This window comes from Felis catus, chromosome D3 (genome assembly GCF_018350175.1).
Source record: "Felis catus isolate Fca126 chromosome D3, F.catus_Fca126_mat1.0, whole genome shotgun sequence".
NCBI lineage: Eukaryota > Metazoa > Chordata > Mammalia > Carnivora > Felidae > Felis > Felis catus.
In genome coordinates this window covers 19,022,035-19,037,994 of record NC_058379.1, presented here as the reverse complement: position 1 = coordinate 19,037,994, position 15,960 = coordinate 19,022,035, and the positions used below count along the sequence as shown (strand labels likewise).

General features: G+C 50.1%; 1 protein-coding gene across 8 annotated transcripts in view; it reads right to left on the bottom strand.

The window, feature by feature from the left end:
• Nucleotides 1–15,960, bottom strand: part of CABIN1 (calcineurin binding protein 1) — a 153,784-nt gene that overhangs the window by 125,051 nt on the left and 12,773 nt on the right. For 7 of the 8 annotated variants that reach the window (XM_006938636.5, XM_006938634.5, XM_045042108.1 and 4 more), the window contains 8 exons: nucleotides 14,912–14,988; nucleotides 14,301–14,393; nucleotides 12,880–12,993; nucleotides 9,969–10,103; nucleotides 8,657–8,837; nucleotides 5,065–5,194; nucleotides 3,449–3,598; nucleotides 246–532 (listed from right to left, as the gene is read on the bottom strand). In XM_006938636.5, the coding sequence (XP_006938698.4) occupies nucleotides 246–532; nucleotides 3,449–3,598; nucleotides 5,065–5,194; nucleotides 8,657–8,837; nucleotides 9,969–10,103; nucleotides 12,880–12,993; nucleotides 14,301–14,393; nucleotides 14,912–14,914 (1,093 nt within the window). In that variant the 5' untranslated portion in view covers nucleotides 14,915–14,988. The remainder of the gene's footprint in view (nucleotides 1–245; nucleotides 533–3,448; nucleotides 3,599–5,064; nucleotides 5,195–8,656; nucleotides 8,838–9,968; nucleotides 10,104–12,879; nucleotides 12,994–14,300; nucleotides 14,394–14,911; nucleotides 14,989–15,960) is intronic. The other variant, XM_045042109.1, reaches the window with a different exon arrangement.

Below are 15,960 nucleotides of genomic sequence, written 5' to 3'. Positions count from 1 at the left end.
AGTCCTAAGCAGCTGCATCCCTGAGCTCTGACCCCCTCCCCTCGGGGGCTTCAGTCCTGAAGTGACCCCTGACCAGCAGCAGCCCTGTGGCCAAGCCTCCCCTGCAGAGCTAGGGGCTCCCACCTAAACCTTGAGCCAGGAGCATGAGCAAGACCCACCTCTCTGGAGAGGCCAGGGCATCACAACACTCATTCTTGCCCAGCAAATGGGGCCTCCCCAGAAGTGACCCCAGAAGGTTTCCTCACCTGCAGGGACACCAGTCTCCAGCAGGCTGGGACTATGCAGTGGGAAGCTGGCTGCAGCCACAGGGGCATAGGAGAGCACGGGTTCTGCCACAGTCACAGCTGGATTGGCAGGGACAGGGCTTGGTTGGATCACGCTGACAGGTGCCACCACCACAGAAGACACCAGAGGCTGGCTGGGGTCCTGATAGTCAGACAGGTCGATCCTCTTGCCGAGGCTGGGCCGCAAGGGCTCACAGGTGGTGAGGTGGTTGTACATGGCCAGTAAACTCTCCCCGAGACACTTCCAGCTGCAAGAAGAGGGTCACCACACCTGGTCAGCACCCATAATCAGGTGCTCCAAGCCTGTGGAGAGGCGGCAGAACTGGCCCCACGACTGCCATCTCCATGAGGGCAGGCCGAGTGCTCACGGTTTTGTCGTCGTCGGTACAGACAAAATCCCGAGTCTAACACCACTGAGGTGGAGCAGACCGAGCAGGAGGAGCAGGGCCCAGCAGCCTCCTGCCCTCACCCTGGCACAAGCCGTGAAGCAGCTCAGGCACCTTCAGACTCCACCAAGCAGGCATGAAAACCACTGACTCACTTCAAAAGCTCCTTCCCTACAAGGTCGAATTTTTAATTCATCTGTGGCATTTCTCTGATGCCACTAATCCTATTTTTGGTTGGGGGAGAGGAAGGTGAAGAGCGGCTGCTAACAGGGATGTGGTCGAAAGCGGCTGAATGGGCCCTTGGGCAGGGCCCCTTGGGAGCAGCATCTCAGTGGGTCCCCACCTGGGCCGAGGCCTGCAGCATGGCAAACCAAGACCACTGTGTGCTGTGGTGTGTGCTATGTTGTATGTCGTATGCTGTGTGCTATGTGCTATGACAGGTGTCTGTCTTACTGTGGTGTGGTATGATATACTGTACGTGTCTCTCGCTTCATGCCTTATGTTGTTATATGTTGTGTTGTGGTCCGATATGGTGTGGCACGATATATCCACCCACCCATCTCTGATTGGCTTCCCATGCTCTCAGGCTAAAAATCACACCCTCAGCCTTAGGGCGCCACATGGCCTCGTCCAGCCAACTGACCCAGCCTCACCTCACACTCCACCCCCACCCTCCCACCATGCTAGCTTTCTTTCGATTCTACAAACAAAATCATACCCCTACATACCACAGGAACTTTGCACAGGCTTCTTTCTACCCCCGATGAGGCTCTCACTCACATCCCAGCCCCTTGTCACTCCTGTCAGACTCCAGCTCTAGCACCTAAGACTTTCCCTGAACCCCAAAGCAGTGCACACTCCATTATGAGCTCTGCACAAGGTGCTGTGCTACTCTCCTCGAAGGCTCCTCAGCATGGGGCATGTGCTTTTTCTTCCAGGTGACTGACTACCCCTCAAATGCCCCCAGAGAGGGACCAGGTCCCACCATACTGAGTCCCCAGCACAGAGCACAGTGCCTGGCATGAAGCTGGCACCCAGGAAATGCTACAGAAAGAATACAAATGGAAGATGCTTTAAAATCCAGAACCTAACCAAATGGAGGCTCCTAGGACTAGAAGGGATTTCTTACCTGTTCTTTTCCAGTCTTCAGTAAGGGTTACATGCAGATGGGGAAAAATTTGCTCACCATCTGTGTTATATCTAATGCCTTAAATACACAATTTCATATACCTAGGCAATGAATAGACCAAGGGGTGGCAAACTGTGGCCCACAGCCTGTTTTGTACAGCCCACAAGCTAAGAACAATATTCGCATTTATAAAGGGTTGTTACACACACATACCCGAGAAGACTATACAACAGAGATGGGACCTGGCCCACAAAGCCTAAAGCATCTACCATCTAGTCCTCTGTGGGAGGAGTGTGCTGAGGACTATAATAGACAGTGGTTATTTTAAAAGCCCCACCCACCCTCCCAGAGAGAGAGAATCTCCGCACTCTTCCTCTAAAAACCCAATCCTGGGCTTCACTACCAGCTAGTGCTTCCTCCAGCCAAGCCCACCCCCCTCATGCTTCCATTTGGCCTTCCGCCTGCATGAGGGCAGGCTGGACACCGGTTTCACAGCTTCTCTTCTCTAGTCACATCACCAGGATGCTCTCCAGCGTTCTCAGGCCTTCCTCTCCTTTACTGTAACAGGGAGACATCCAGGGTCCTTCCCAAAGTCCCAAACCTCTTAGCTAGGGAGCCCACACACTCAAACAGAATGGGGCTCCTGACCCAGCCGACAAAATAACGGGAAGGCCATCTGACTAGATGGCAGAGCAGCCCCAACTTTCCAACCGTCTCAGGGTCCGGGCGGGAAGACATTCCTGGCAGACTCAACATGTGGAAACATACCAGCAGTCATACCATGGATCGAAAGCTAGCTCCTCCTGAGCATGTGCCAGGTGCTGGCTCTGTGCTGGCCAAAGCTGCTCTATTTCAATATCATGACAACCCTACAAGAGACGGTTGCTCTCCCTGTTTTTAGGGAGTGGCGTGTAGTATCCCAGGGTCACCCACTTATGGGTGCCAACACCAGCCCCGGGTCTGCCTGATCCAGGGCAGAAGCTGCTGACCACTACGTGACAACACCTGAGTAGGAGAACACTGCTGTCAAAGCATACTAAATTTAAAGATTCAGGATTCAACGTCAGAATTTTAAAAACAAAAACTGCACGCCAGATCTCACGAGGGGGCAGAATGACCCCAACTCTGGGAGGCTGCCAATACCAGTTTTCTCTTCCCTGGGGACCACTCACACACTGTGGGATTCACAAAGGCTATCCTGAAGCCCATCCTTCAGTGCATCCCACATAGCCCTTGAGGGAGACCATGGGTTCAAGAGCCACAGAACCCACACCTGGGATCAACTCCAGACTCTCCATTCACCATTTCACTGCTCTGAACCCAGTTTCCTCCTGTCCAGTGCTTGGCAAATGTTAGTTTCATTTTCCCCTCCGGGAAGGGCAGACTGAGAAGGGGTTTACAGGGAGGTGGCAGGTGGCTGGCATCAAGAACGGCAAGAGCAAAGAGAGACTTAGACGAGGCACACTTGTGAGAGACTTGGCCTGCTTCTTGGCAACCAGCAAGTTAAGTGCACGCCTCTAGGCATCTGTCCAACGTGGACCCAGCTCCCACTCACACCATCAGCCCGGGCTCAGGCCTCGGGGCCTCTCCCTCCTGTGCAGGGTCCACCCACCAACCCAGCAACCCCAGAGACCCGGATGACGACCTACGTGAAGAAGGGGATGGGCTGCACCAACTTCAAGTCTGGCTCCTTCTCCCGCACGGTCAACGCTTGCCTCTTCTTCCGCAGCCCCAGGGCCTCCTCTACAATGGCCTTCGTCTCAGCTGCGCTCACTGACACATCATGGATTGACATGTCACTAAAACCATGTAAGACACAGAAATTATAATGTCACAAACTAGAGCCAAGGCTGAAATTTTACAGACAGGGATGCAGTTAAGTTAATATCCTTTAATCTGTATTCATTCTTCTTACAAATAAAATAACCCCTTGAGTCTGGCCTCTAAGGGCAGTAATTAGCATTCTTAATACCCACATACACTAGAAGTGACTAATACCCTTTGTTCCTTCTACAATTCAAAATTGAGCAAAGGGTTTTCATATGTATTAACAATACGACAGTAATGTCAGAAAAGCCACAGAAAAATATAACCTTCCTCTCAATTATGTACAGAGAATTTTAAAAGAACTTTCCTATCCTGTCCTATCCAAAAAAGTCATCAGACCCCCCAAACTCACCAAAGTCCCTGGTATATCCAAACTACAGAAAGGGTGGGTGGGGGCTTTGAGGCCTCAGGTGCTCTCACACAGACACACCTCCACCTGAGGTGGCCCAGCAATACCTGCCCTCCTGCCCAGGGTGTCCTGATGCCTCTCAGCAGGGCTCTACCACAAAGTCACTTGCTTATGGATTTATTTCTCCATTTTATCTCTCTCCAAAGACGGTTAACACCATCAGGATAGATATGAACAAGAAGTATAATCTCACAAAGGACAGACAGAGATAAATATCCATCACCAGCTGAGTTCCAAGGGCCAAGGACCAGAGGACAGAGGAGTTGGTTCATCTGGAGGGTTGGGGGAAGAAGACAGCCAGAGTTTGGAAAGCTAACCAAAGGTGACCTGTGAGCTGGAACACAAAGATGGAGCAATGGCACAACAGGTGGAGAGGCGGAAAGATGCCTTCCAGGTGAGGGCATGAGGGAGCCAGGGCACAGGGACAGGTCAGTGCACAATGGGGCCAGGCCTGGAATCTGTTGGGGACCCCAGGGCACTCTTCTCCCCCGGGAGGGAGAAGGGGGAAGCAAGGAGAAGAACCAAGGGGGTCAGACTGTAAAGGACCTCCTAGGTGATGTACTGAGCATGTGCTTTGTCCTGGAGGCAAGGCAGGGGTGGCACAGGGTCAAGGTCATTTCTGGGACACTGAACATGGGAATCACTGGGAGCAAAGCCCTACAAAGGGAAATGGCAAGAAGGCAAGGTGGACAGCAGGTTACTGCAAACATCCAGAGGACAGCTGGTGAATGCCAAGAGCCAGCAGGGCAGTAGGAAAGGAGGGCAGCAGAGAGCCAAGGAGGCACCACCATGATTAAGCATACAGGCAAGTAATAAGCAAGGGCAGGATCAAAGCCAGGCGAGAAAACCAAGGAGGCCCTGAGCATTTGACGATGCTCGCTCCCACTGCGGGGAATGAAGTGCAGGGGCTCATCTGCCAGAAGGTCAGGACCTGAGAGAAGGCGGTGCACACGCCTCCTGATATCCACCAACCACACATTGCTGGGGGAGGAGGGGTGCAGAACCAGCATAGGAAGAGGCAGGACCCACCATTTAAGGAACATTCGGAGGGAGTCCTTCCGGAGACAAGGCTGTTCTTCAAAGATCTTTTCCTTGAGAACCAGTCCTTTGCTGTACCGGCAGTCCTTCTCCAAAGCTTTGCAGATGAAGTAGAGACATGCTGGCAGGGAAAGAAACAATACGACCTCTGAGCTTGCACCCCAAACCTCTGGCCTTCCCAGTTAACACCAAGAAAATGTCCCTACTCTGGAATGGAAGTAATGATGGTAAACAATAAGGAGATACCACTTTACCTAATTCAATCAGGAAAGATACTGAAAATACTATCACCCACAGTAGATGAGGCAAACCCAAATGCTGCTATGTGAGGACGGACTGTATGATCTTTCTGGAGAACCGGAGGCGTTACACACAAACCCTCGGCCCAACAATCCACCTCTGGGAACTACTGCAAACACCTAAAGGCCCACAGTGATTGGCTATTGGCTAACCGGAAGACAGCCTTCAAAAAAACCAGGAAACCACCCTGCCTCACCAGGGGAGCCTAGTTAAGGAAGGCTTCCCCAATCCACACACTGGGTTGCTGAGCGGCCGCCACACAGATGGTCAGGGTGTGCTCACTGACCAGAGGGAAGGCCACAGGACAGCATGGGGAGAAGGCAGGAAACCAAACAGGCCACACGGTGTGACTCCATTTGTATACATAATACCAGCTTCTGTTCCTTCTGCTTATCTGTATTTTCCAATTTTCCTCCTTCTCTTTTTCTTTTCTTTAAACTCTTCTTACCAAAAACAGCTACTGCTTGTAATTAAATACATGTACACCATTCATGTCAATGAGCCTCCTCAAATCAATGATCTGGAAAGTCTGTGCCTTCTCCAGCTCCTCCAGGACTAGAGACAATAACAGGCAAAGCAACATAGAGAAAAAATGGGAGGGCGAGAAATCACAAAGCAGAGCTACGATGTGAACTAGGAAAGCCTTTAGCATTTATAAGTGGGATTAGCCCAACAGACAGGACTGCCATGAGTCCCCAGCAGACTCGGTGCCCGCAGGCCTCACCTGTGAACACACAGGGAAATGGTACAGTGCAGCCAAGTGCCAGCTCTGCTTTTGCTGGGCACTTGGACCACTACCGTGCTCTGCTCAGCTTCGGGATCTGAGTGTGGATGGATTGCAAGACACTCCTATCAAGAATAACCAGACAAAGAAGGAGCCAGGACTAAGGAGGAAAGAAAGAGCAGAAGTAGAGATGTGGGCATGGGAGCTTTGAGAGACAGAAGGAAGTGGTGTCCTCCTAGAGTTCCATAGGGGGAGAAAATAGAGCCTGGTCACAAAGTTCCACAGGTACCACACTGCCCCCCTGCAAGGCACACGAAGGCTGTGCAATCTGTGAGCAGGAAGGGCCCGGGTAGTCCCAGCACAGCACAGCAAGCAGCTGACTGAAGAGCTGCTAGATAGCCCGCAGGCTCCTGCCCCACACAAACAAGAACATGGTCTCTCTGGGACCACAGACACCACCGACACCCAGAGAGAAAACCAAGGAGGCCCTGAGCATTTGACGATGCTCGCTCTCAGCAGGCATTCTGGCTGCAGTAAAGCCCACCGCTCTAGCTGCACTACACCACTGTTCCCACAGAGGGAAGGCCTAGGAAGTCCCAAGGGAACAAGAGGCGGTCAGCAGGCATCAACCCCAAGCACCCTGCCTCCTCATCTCAAGTGGATTAAGTGCCGCTGGGAGTTGATACCACATGCTGCTTTTACTTTGGGGTTTCAATGAGCATCAGGTCAATCAGGGCAGGGCTCTCCCAGACAGCACAGCCATTCAGTCCCCCAGGCCTGTTTTCCCCCAAGGACAACTTCTCTCACCATGAGAGATGAGTGCAAAGAACTAAACCAGGTGGCTGGGGAAAAGGAAGGCAGAACACAAGCCTGTCCACCTCAAGGTGGCACCCAAGCTGCTGGAAAAGCTTCCAAGAGGAGCTTAAACACCCTTGGAAGAAGAAGCTGTGAGGGTCCAAAGGTGCCCCACAAGGACTCACATTCTGCTAGTGGGGGGTGAAAACTGCGGCAACCGACAAAACAAGTGCTCTGTCCACCAGTGGACGCACACAAGAACATTCACAGCAGTGAATGCAAAACCTCAACTCTGGAAACGACCCAGCGTACAAGCACAGAATGGTCAAATTGTGTACACACATAACAGATGACAGGGCAATAAAAAGGCCCTAGCGACTGCCTGGGTGCGCTCATGGGCAGGAAGACCACGGTCACAGGAGCCAGGCTGTGAAGGGTACATACCGCCATCTGATGCCACATAGAGGAGGCTTGACAACAAGCAGGGCTCATCTCTGGTGAGTGACAAAAGGGAGAAATCAAGATCACCTCCGGGGTGGTAATGACTGGAATGGGACCCAAAGCAGCATGCCTTCTGGGGCTCTAGAAACAATCTGCATCTTGATTTGTTTTATGTATACACACTGTGCAGTGTGTGTGTGTTCTACTTCAATTAAAGAGCTTTAAAAAGTGGTTGTGAAGAACCAGAGGTGGACAATCGTGAGCAGGGCCTAGTGCTTCTCAAAATAATCCATGCTATTTGTCTTTAAAAAAGGGAAGGGAAAGGGGCGCCTGGGTGGCTCAGTCAGTTAAGCATCTGACTTCGGCTCAGATCATGATCTCACAGTTTGTGGGTTCAAGCCCCGCATCGGGCTCTGTGCTGACAGCCCAGAGCCTGGAGCCTGCTTCAGATTCTGTGTCTCCCTCTCTCTCTGCCCCTTCCTGGCTTGCACTCTGTTTGTCTCTCTCAAAAATAAATAAACACTTAAAAAAGGGGGCAGGGGAGGAGCCTCTGCCAGTCAGTCTTCCAGGCTTAGAATGATGGCAAGTGCTCATCAGCATGTTTCTCCTAAAAAGAATAGCAGCTCAGCCACATACAGAGCACCTTCACACACCAGACCAGCCTGCAGCAAACACAGTCAGCTCACAGAGCCCTGGGCTCCCACTGCACTCAGCCCTGCTCTGAGCACTCCTGGAGAGCCTCTTTCCGCTCTGGCCTCAGAGGACATCCAGAGGATGCTAACTCCCAGAACACCTAATCAGTGCCTGCCTCAGGACCAGCCCATGCAAGGGACAGAGGTGTTCTCTGCAGAGCAGATGTCAAGGCTGGAGCAAAGGAGCTTACGCAATTAGAGGGCAGACTGGGGCTCCATCTGGCAGAGACCTTCCCAGTAGCCCTGCTGCTCTGCAAAGGAAGAGACTGCCTCCAGGGACAGTGAGGTCCCAGCACCAGAAGGAGTCAAGCGGCAGCTGCTAGGCTCTCTGTCAGCAAGTTATAGAAAGAGGTTCTGGCACAGGATGGGACAATGCAAGGATGAAATGAGATAACCAAAGGAAAAACCACTCAGAGAACATGCCACCTATTACTACAATGCTCTTGATAAATCTCATTTGAGTAAGAAAGACACACGCAATAAAGCAGGAATGCAAAGTCATCTCCCTTTCCTGATAGTTAGGCAGAAAGCCCTTCAGTGTTAACCTGGCCTCCAACTTACCCAAGCTGTCCTCCCTCCTCTGTCCCAAAACCACAAGCACATGGGAGAAAGCCATCAAAGCCTGACTCACTTGTGTAATCACTGAGGGTGTACAGGACAGTGATGAGGTTGTCCAAGCAGGGCCAGTGGTCAGGATTGCACCGGAGCCCTTCCTCAAAAGCGTGGCGAGCCAGGGGGACCCGGATGAGCCTCAGGGCCACGTGTCCAATTTTATACCAGAGGTTGACATCCGTGGAGTCCAGCATGACTGCCTAGAAGGAGCACAAACAGAGTGTATTCACAGTCAGTCAGCTCTCTTGCTGAACAGGCACCCAGTGGTGATGGGAGGGACATAGCACTGGCCCAGCCACTCAATCTACCCAGAAAAAATGGCAAATACAAGGTACATGAATCAAGTGATCAAATTCAGAACATTTTCTTGACATACTTTGTCTCTCTGAACATCTGTATTCCTTACATAACTGATAGATAAAAGAAGCGAAAGTACCATTAAAATAGGTGATCTGTGGGGTATTTCTATTAGATTTAAAATTTTAATTTAATTTAAAAAAAATTTTTTTTAACATTTATTTATTTTTGAGACAGAGAGACAGAGCATGGATGGGGGAGGGGCAGAGAGAGAGGGAGACACAGAATCGGAAGCAGGCTCCAGGCTCTGAGCCATCAGCCCAGAGCCCGACACGGGGCTCGAACTCCCGGACCGCGAGATCGTGACCTGAGCTGAAGTTGGACGCTTAACCGACTGAGCCACCCAGGCGCCCCATAAAATTTTTAATTTAATTTTAAATTGTGGGATCCTAGAAAGATTATAGGCTAGAGACAGACCTCAGTTCACATCCCTGTTTCTACACTGACTAGCAGAGTGATCCCGAGCCTCAGTCCCCTCATCACTAAAATGAAGATGAAGACACCCTCCTGCAAGATGGTGCAGAGTTAGCACATGCATGGAGAGCAGTTCGCATGGTGTAGAGCACATCAGGAGTACCCACTGAGACGGTGACGGTAACACAGAAATCATGGCGATACGGCAATGAGCAGCAGCAGGGTACCAGGGGGCAGGCTGTGCTCTCGTAACTTGTGTATGTACCAATTCATTTAATTTTCATAAACACCCTCCTTCTTACTATGCCCACCATCCTGGTATGGACCTGGAGGCCCAGAGAGGGTACGCACACACATCTGAGTGGCAGAGACGAATGCACATGCGGGCCCCTGCTCTCTCTGAACTCCCTGTTACCACCCGCTGATGAAGGTCTCAGGCACCACAGCTCAGCAATGCACCACTACAAGTTCTCCTCTTTAGCCAATAAGACCACAACCTCACCCCCTCCACCGAGAGCTTTCAAAAACCCTGAGGGAGCTGAGCGCTGCCAAAACCACACCTCCAAGTAGAATTCCATGGCTGTCTCCAGGTCTTCTCGCTGGGCTGCCAGCTGGGCCAGGTTCTTATATGTGGAATATTTCAGCATCAGCCCAGGGTGCTTCAACCCTTCTTTCTCATCACCAGACGAAACTGCCTATAAACAAAAACAGAGACACCTAGAAGGGACACCTAGGCCTTGAAGCCTTGGCAGGCAGTCAGCCGGATACCTGACTTCCGGGCTGGTCTCTGCCACAGGCCCTTGGCCCAGTCCGGTGGCACCGTCCATTGGAAAATGAAAGCACTACGCTAGATGTTCTTGGGGGACCCCTCCAGCTCCAAGCAGACAGAGAAGAAAAGTCAGACCACCACAAGGCAGTTTGCAGATAGTCTGGGAATGAAAAGAGACAGGGGGAACCCTCCCTATCGCTACAGCCATGCCTGAAAGGTCAAGCCTGGAGCCCACAGCTCCCCCACATCACCAAGCCTGCAGAGGGGGAACGGGGCATGAGGAAGCCACCTAGGGGCAGCAGCAGGATCTGGAGGTGCCTAGGCAGCCAACTTACACATCTCTACACATTCCGCAGCAGGAAGACTATTGGATTAGGAGTCAGGAAGCTAAGCTCCCACCTCTGTAATCATCACATGACTGTGGATAAGTTACCTTAACTAAAAAGTTAGTGCCCCAAGGGCCTCTGATTTATAACAGTAAATCCTACCCTAAGTATCAAAAGTGCAAACGAGACAGGAGAACGTAAAGATTGTAAACGTGCTTTATATAGAAAGTTACTTCACTACAGCTTTTATGAAAACTCTTTGAAAATGCTACAACTTCTAAGACATCCCTGATGAGACAAACTACTGCTCTAACCATGGGACAAGGAGTAAAACATTTTCTAACAGAAAAACTCGGTGGCGCAAAGAAATTCTTTCCAGGGGCAGGTCCAAATCCCAGCCTTGTCCTGGGACAGGTCACCCCCACACATCATTCTTCATGGTCAGGACAGATAAGATCTGAGGACATGCACACTTTAGGACACACTCCTTGACTAATCCCAAGAAATCTACCCTAGTGTCTTAAGGAATTGCAACAAGAAGACTGAAAGGCTCAAATCAGGCTTCATTCACAATCTTCTCCTGTCGTCTGGCTTATGCTGCAGAAAGATTCCCAACGACAGGGTGACCAAGGCTGGACACCAGGTACCTTTGCCCTCCAGGTACAGAACTGTTCAAAAGCCCTTTTACAGAAGCTGTGTGAGTCCACCCTGGAGACTAGATAGTAAGTGGTACATCCAGACACAACAGAAGCTCTTGTCACTAACCTCTACTTAACCAGCTGGACTCAGCACCATTCTCCATCCTCCGTGACATGCAGGCTGATGCCACAGGAGACAAAGAGCTCGCCCCAACAAGCCTCCACCAGCATGTATACCAACTAAGCTGTCCGCTTCTTAGGATTCAGCTGTGTTCCATGACCTGTTTATGCCAAGTGTTTGTGCTACTATAACTACATAATTTAGTTTTTAGGTACACCAATGCCTGATGAATGTGAAAACAAACTTTTCTGTATATTTTCTGTACTTTTTGATTGTTTATTGTGACCACCTTTTACTTTTATAAGCCAGGGAGGAGAGTGCTACAGCAGTCATTTAAGACTGAAATCGATATACAGAGAGATGGACACAGCTATGGCTACAAGGCCGACATCCGGCCAGCACCCTTCCGACTCAGTGCTGTGCTCACCTGCTCACACCTCTGAGGCCCACTCTTCTGTGGTCTGAGGGAAGATCCACTCCTGAAACATATCCAGTCCCTGGCCCATGGCTGAAGTTCGGTAAAGTAGAATAAAGTCATTTTCATCTCTGGGCCCTCACTCACTTTCTACTAAAGGGGGAGGTATGGATCGCAATTCCCATGGCCCTAATTCTAAGACGCTATAACCAGCACTAAAGAATCCTGACAAGCTATCCAATTAGGAACATGAACAGATACCTTGAGTAAGAGAGTATGACTCCTCATACTGACAATTAGAACTCAGTTAGCATTTTGCCTCATTAGTGGTAGAAACTATCCACGGGGTAGGGACTTGAGACACAAGTGTTTGTCTTCCTAGAGGTATAGGAGACTGCTCAACTGAAGGACTGTGTTCTAGAAAATGTCCATGGATAGCGTCTGTCTGCTTCCTTATTGCATGTCTCTGTGTTTGGTGTTTGGCTACTTGAAAACAAAACCTTTCCTCCTAATGAAATATAATTCTTCTTAAATCAATTTTAAGTTGAGACTCATTTTCAAACCTCCAGGCAACATCTCCATGACCCAGTCAACTCAGGTTGAACTCACTCATCACTAGCAAGGCCCCAAGGCTAGATCCATGTCCTGCCCTGCCTGTCCCTCTCTGCCCATACCCTGTGTCCTCAGCGTGCCTCTGTGTTGTTTTTCCAGCCCTTTCTCCAACTGTTTTTCAAATGCCCACAGAGCATCTACACAGGCTTTCTGAGCTCATGGGCTATCACGCAAACGGCATTTGCCAAAATGTGTTGCCAACAGGATCATTAAGTATCAGGAAACCATAGGTTCCAATCCTGGCTCTAATGCTTCACTAGTTGGATGGCTTTGAGCTATCAACACTTCACTAAGCCTCCATTTCCACAACTGTAAAACGCGGACAATAGCCCCCACCAACTTGGCAGAGAAGTTGTAAAGAAAATGTAATAAAATAGCCAACAAAGAGTTCTTACTATGCACCAAAAACCACTCTAGATGCTTCACTGAATTCACTCAACCTTCAGGGAATTCACAGCAATCCAACGAGGCTGACACTCTACAGGTGAGAAAGCTGAGGGGCAAAGAGGGGAGGTAACATGTCCAAGGTTGCCCAGCCAAGAAGTGGGAGGGCAGAGGGCAAGCCCGCCACCTGGTCTATGGTGCCTCACCTCTCGCAGCAGGCGCGCTTCCAGGAGTTCATGGTAGGCCTTGGCTGACTCCTCAAACCGGTCATGTTTCTGGAGGTCCAGGGCCTTGTGATACAAGGCAAAAGCCTCTGCTTCCTGGGAACCAAGATAAGAGATATTCTCACACAGTATAAAGGTTTGTCATTTTTTAAGCCAAAAGTGTGTGTAAGGGAGACTGCAGTCAAGGCCATGTTAACTGACAGCTATAACCTCTGTAGTGGAAACAATTCTAATACTCCAACCTCCCAGGAGCTCATTACTATGAGAAGAACCCCTCAGGAGTCCCCCAAGGAGACAGGAGCAACACAGGCTCAACTGAGTCTAAGCAATAGCAAAAAACACTGGCCCAGGGACACAGGGTCACAGCAACAGCAAAGTTATAAACTCAGCTGGACCTTTCTGGGTGAAGCTGGGAGAGTGGCCTCACCAGCCATAATAACCCAGTGATTCCTAGAGAATATGGATGGTTTCCATTGTTTTCTCCCTGCCACTCTGCCCTAGCCTCATCATTGCCCAGGGAGGGCGACAACCTCCTCCAGGACAGAGGGGGCAGGGGCAGGCTGGGCCCCACTGACATCCCTTGAGGACCAGGGATAGAGGACTAGCAGACTTTTGAAAGGGCTCCAGACTGCCTTGGTTTCTCCTGTGAAAGAGGAGGCACATGTTTATTCCAGGGAAACCCAAGGCAGGAAGAAGAAGCGAACCACTGCTATACTAAGGCAGGACACCGGTGGAGAGATGGATGGATGGATAGATGAATGGATGGATGGATGGATGGATGGATGGATGGGAGGATGGGAGGATGGGAGGATGGGAGGATGGGAGGATGGGAGGATGGGAGGAAGGGAGGAAGGGAGGAAGGAAGGAAGGAAGGAAGGAAGGAAGGAAGGAAGGAAGGAAAAAGGCAGGCTGAAATGGAAGGAATGCCAGGCCTCATAGTAGAGAGGAAAGACCAAGAATCCAGAGAGCTGAAGTTGAACCTGGCCCCCGACCAACCCCATCAAGGCAGCTCCCATCAAGGGCCTCCTCACATTGGAAAGTGAGGACAGTATACCAGGAAACCTCAAAGCACCATCTACCATTAATATGCTACCATCCCTTGGGTACAATCCCTGAAGCGTGCACAAAGAATGGGTTGCATGGAAAGCTAGCCCCAGCTGGGGAAGCGGGTCCAGGAGCTGGACTGGTCCAAACACTGCTCATAGAATACAGAATTTCTCTTCAGTGTGACCATCTCTAAGTGAAGCAGGTTTAACATGAGATGGAGAACTAACTAGCTATCTTTCAAAATGGGATTTTCCTGTGAAATCCCATTAAGTCACTTGAATGCATTTAAAATGAGGTACCACCTACAGAAATGGAAAGCAAGGTCTACCTGCAGAGGAAGACCATGGATTACATACCTGGGCCTCCTTGGTCTGCGTTTTGTGGCTTTTAAAGCTTCCTTCATGATCATCCTCAACTGTAGAGCTGGCATTTAAGGCTGCAATTCGAATCTAAAAACAGGGATTTGAGGGAGGAAAAAAGTTGCTTTTGAGATGTCACTTGTCTCTTTAACAACCTACAATGAATACAACTCTGCTCTGGCACATAATCTTTTCTACCTCGAACAGCTATGGCCATCTCAGAATCTGAGTAATGAACAACAAATGATCATTGAGAAAAAAAAAATAAGGACCAGAACATGTCTGGGGGACCATAACAATCTATCTGGGGAGCATGTCCTGGGTACTGTTCACTGCGTAAGGAACAGACTGGGGACACCCTAGCAATGGCCAGACACAATGGAAGACTCCAACAAAGCATGCTAACTTTGTACCTTTCTTGCAACTGTGATGAGGCCTTGCAAGCCACTCCAACAGAAGGTCAAATATCCTTACCCTCAAATGAGCCAAAAGCTCTCCCAGGAGGAAGGCTGCCCCATATTGTCACCTAGGAAAATGTCCCACATTCCCAGGAGCAAAGTGACAAAATAACACTGATGCCAGGAAAATAGGCAAGCACCAATCCTTACCATACTCAGAGAGCTTCACTGCTGCCACCGAGCACCACTTCCCATCACTGGCAGGGGTTGTGCCAGTCCACAATCTCCTAGACAGGAAACAAGAGAGACTAAGAGAGGGCCAGGAAGCACCAGCAACATCATAGTTCCGGGGGCCCACCACAAAGCAGTTCCCAAGTCCAGGGGCCTGACCAGCTCTAAGCACACAGGCTGGTGAGCGACCGCCTTGGGACAGCTGTGATGTCACCCAGGTCCCCAGGCCAGAGCTTCTCTCTAGCCAGATAAGACATCAGGCACAGGGGACACAGAAGAGTGAGACCAACTCCTGCCCCCAGGTCTCACTGCTCAGCAGAGACAACAGACCTATAAACAGTTATTTTTTTCAACAGTTGAATGAAACGAAGAGAAACCCAGGCAATGTCTAACAGTGGAAAACAATTCACTTGAAGTGATCAAGGATAGTGATCAGGAATGGACAGCACTGCAGTGAAGGGTGGCGAAACAAAGAGGTGGGGGCGGGGGGGAGGGGTGGAATGGGGACACGTGCGGGTGCCAGTACAGCCCAGAGTGCAATCTTAGAGCAGAGATGGTGTGGATGATGAAAGGATACCATGCGGGGGGAACTAGGAGCTTTATCCTGTTGGCAGCGGGAGCCACTGAGAGTTTCTGGGAAAACTAAATTTTAAAAATATAAACGAAAAAATATCAGAGCCAGTCTGAAGACCAGTTTTAATAGACCAGTTTGAAGTCTGCAAAAAATGACAGGATTAGTGAGGATGTGAGAAATTAGAAGCTCATACATTACTGATAGGAAGGTAAAGTGGGCAGCCACTGTGGAAACCGGTCTGGTAGTTACTCAAAATGTTAAACATGGAGTTACTATATGACCCAGAAATTTCATTCCTAAGTATCTACCCGAGAGAAATGAAACACATGTCCACACCAAAACTTGCTCACAAATGTTCATAGCAGCATTATTCTTAACAGCTTCAAGGTGGCAACCGCCCAAATGTCTGTCAACTGATGAGTGGATAAATAAAATGGATGGATATATAAAATGT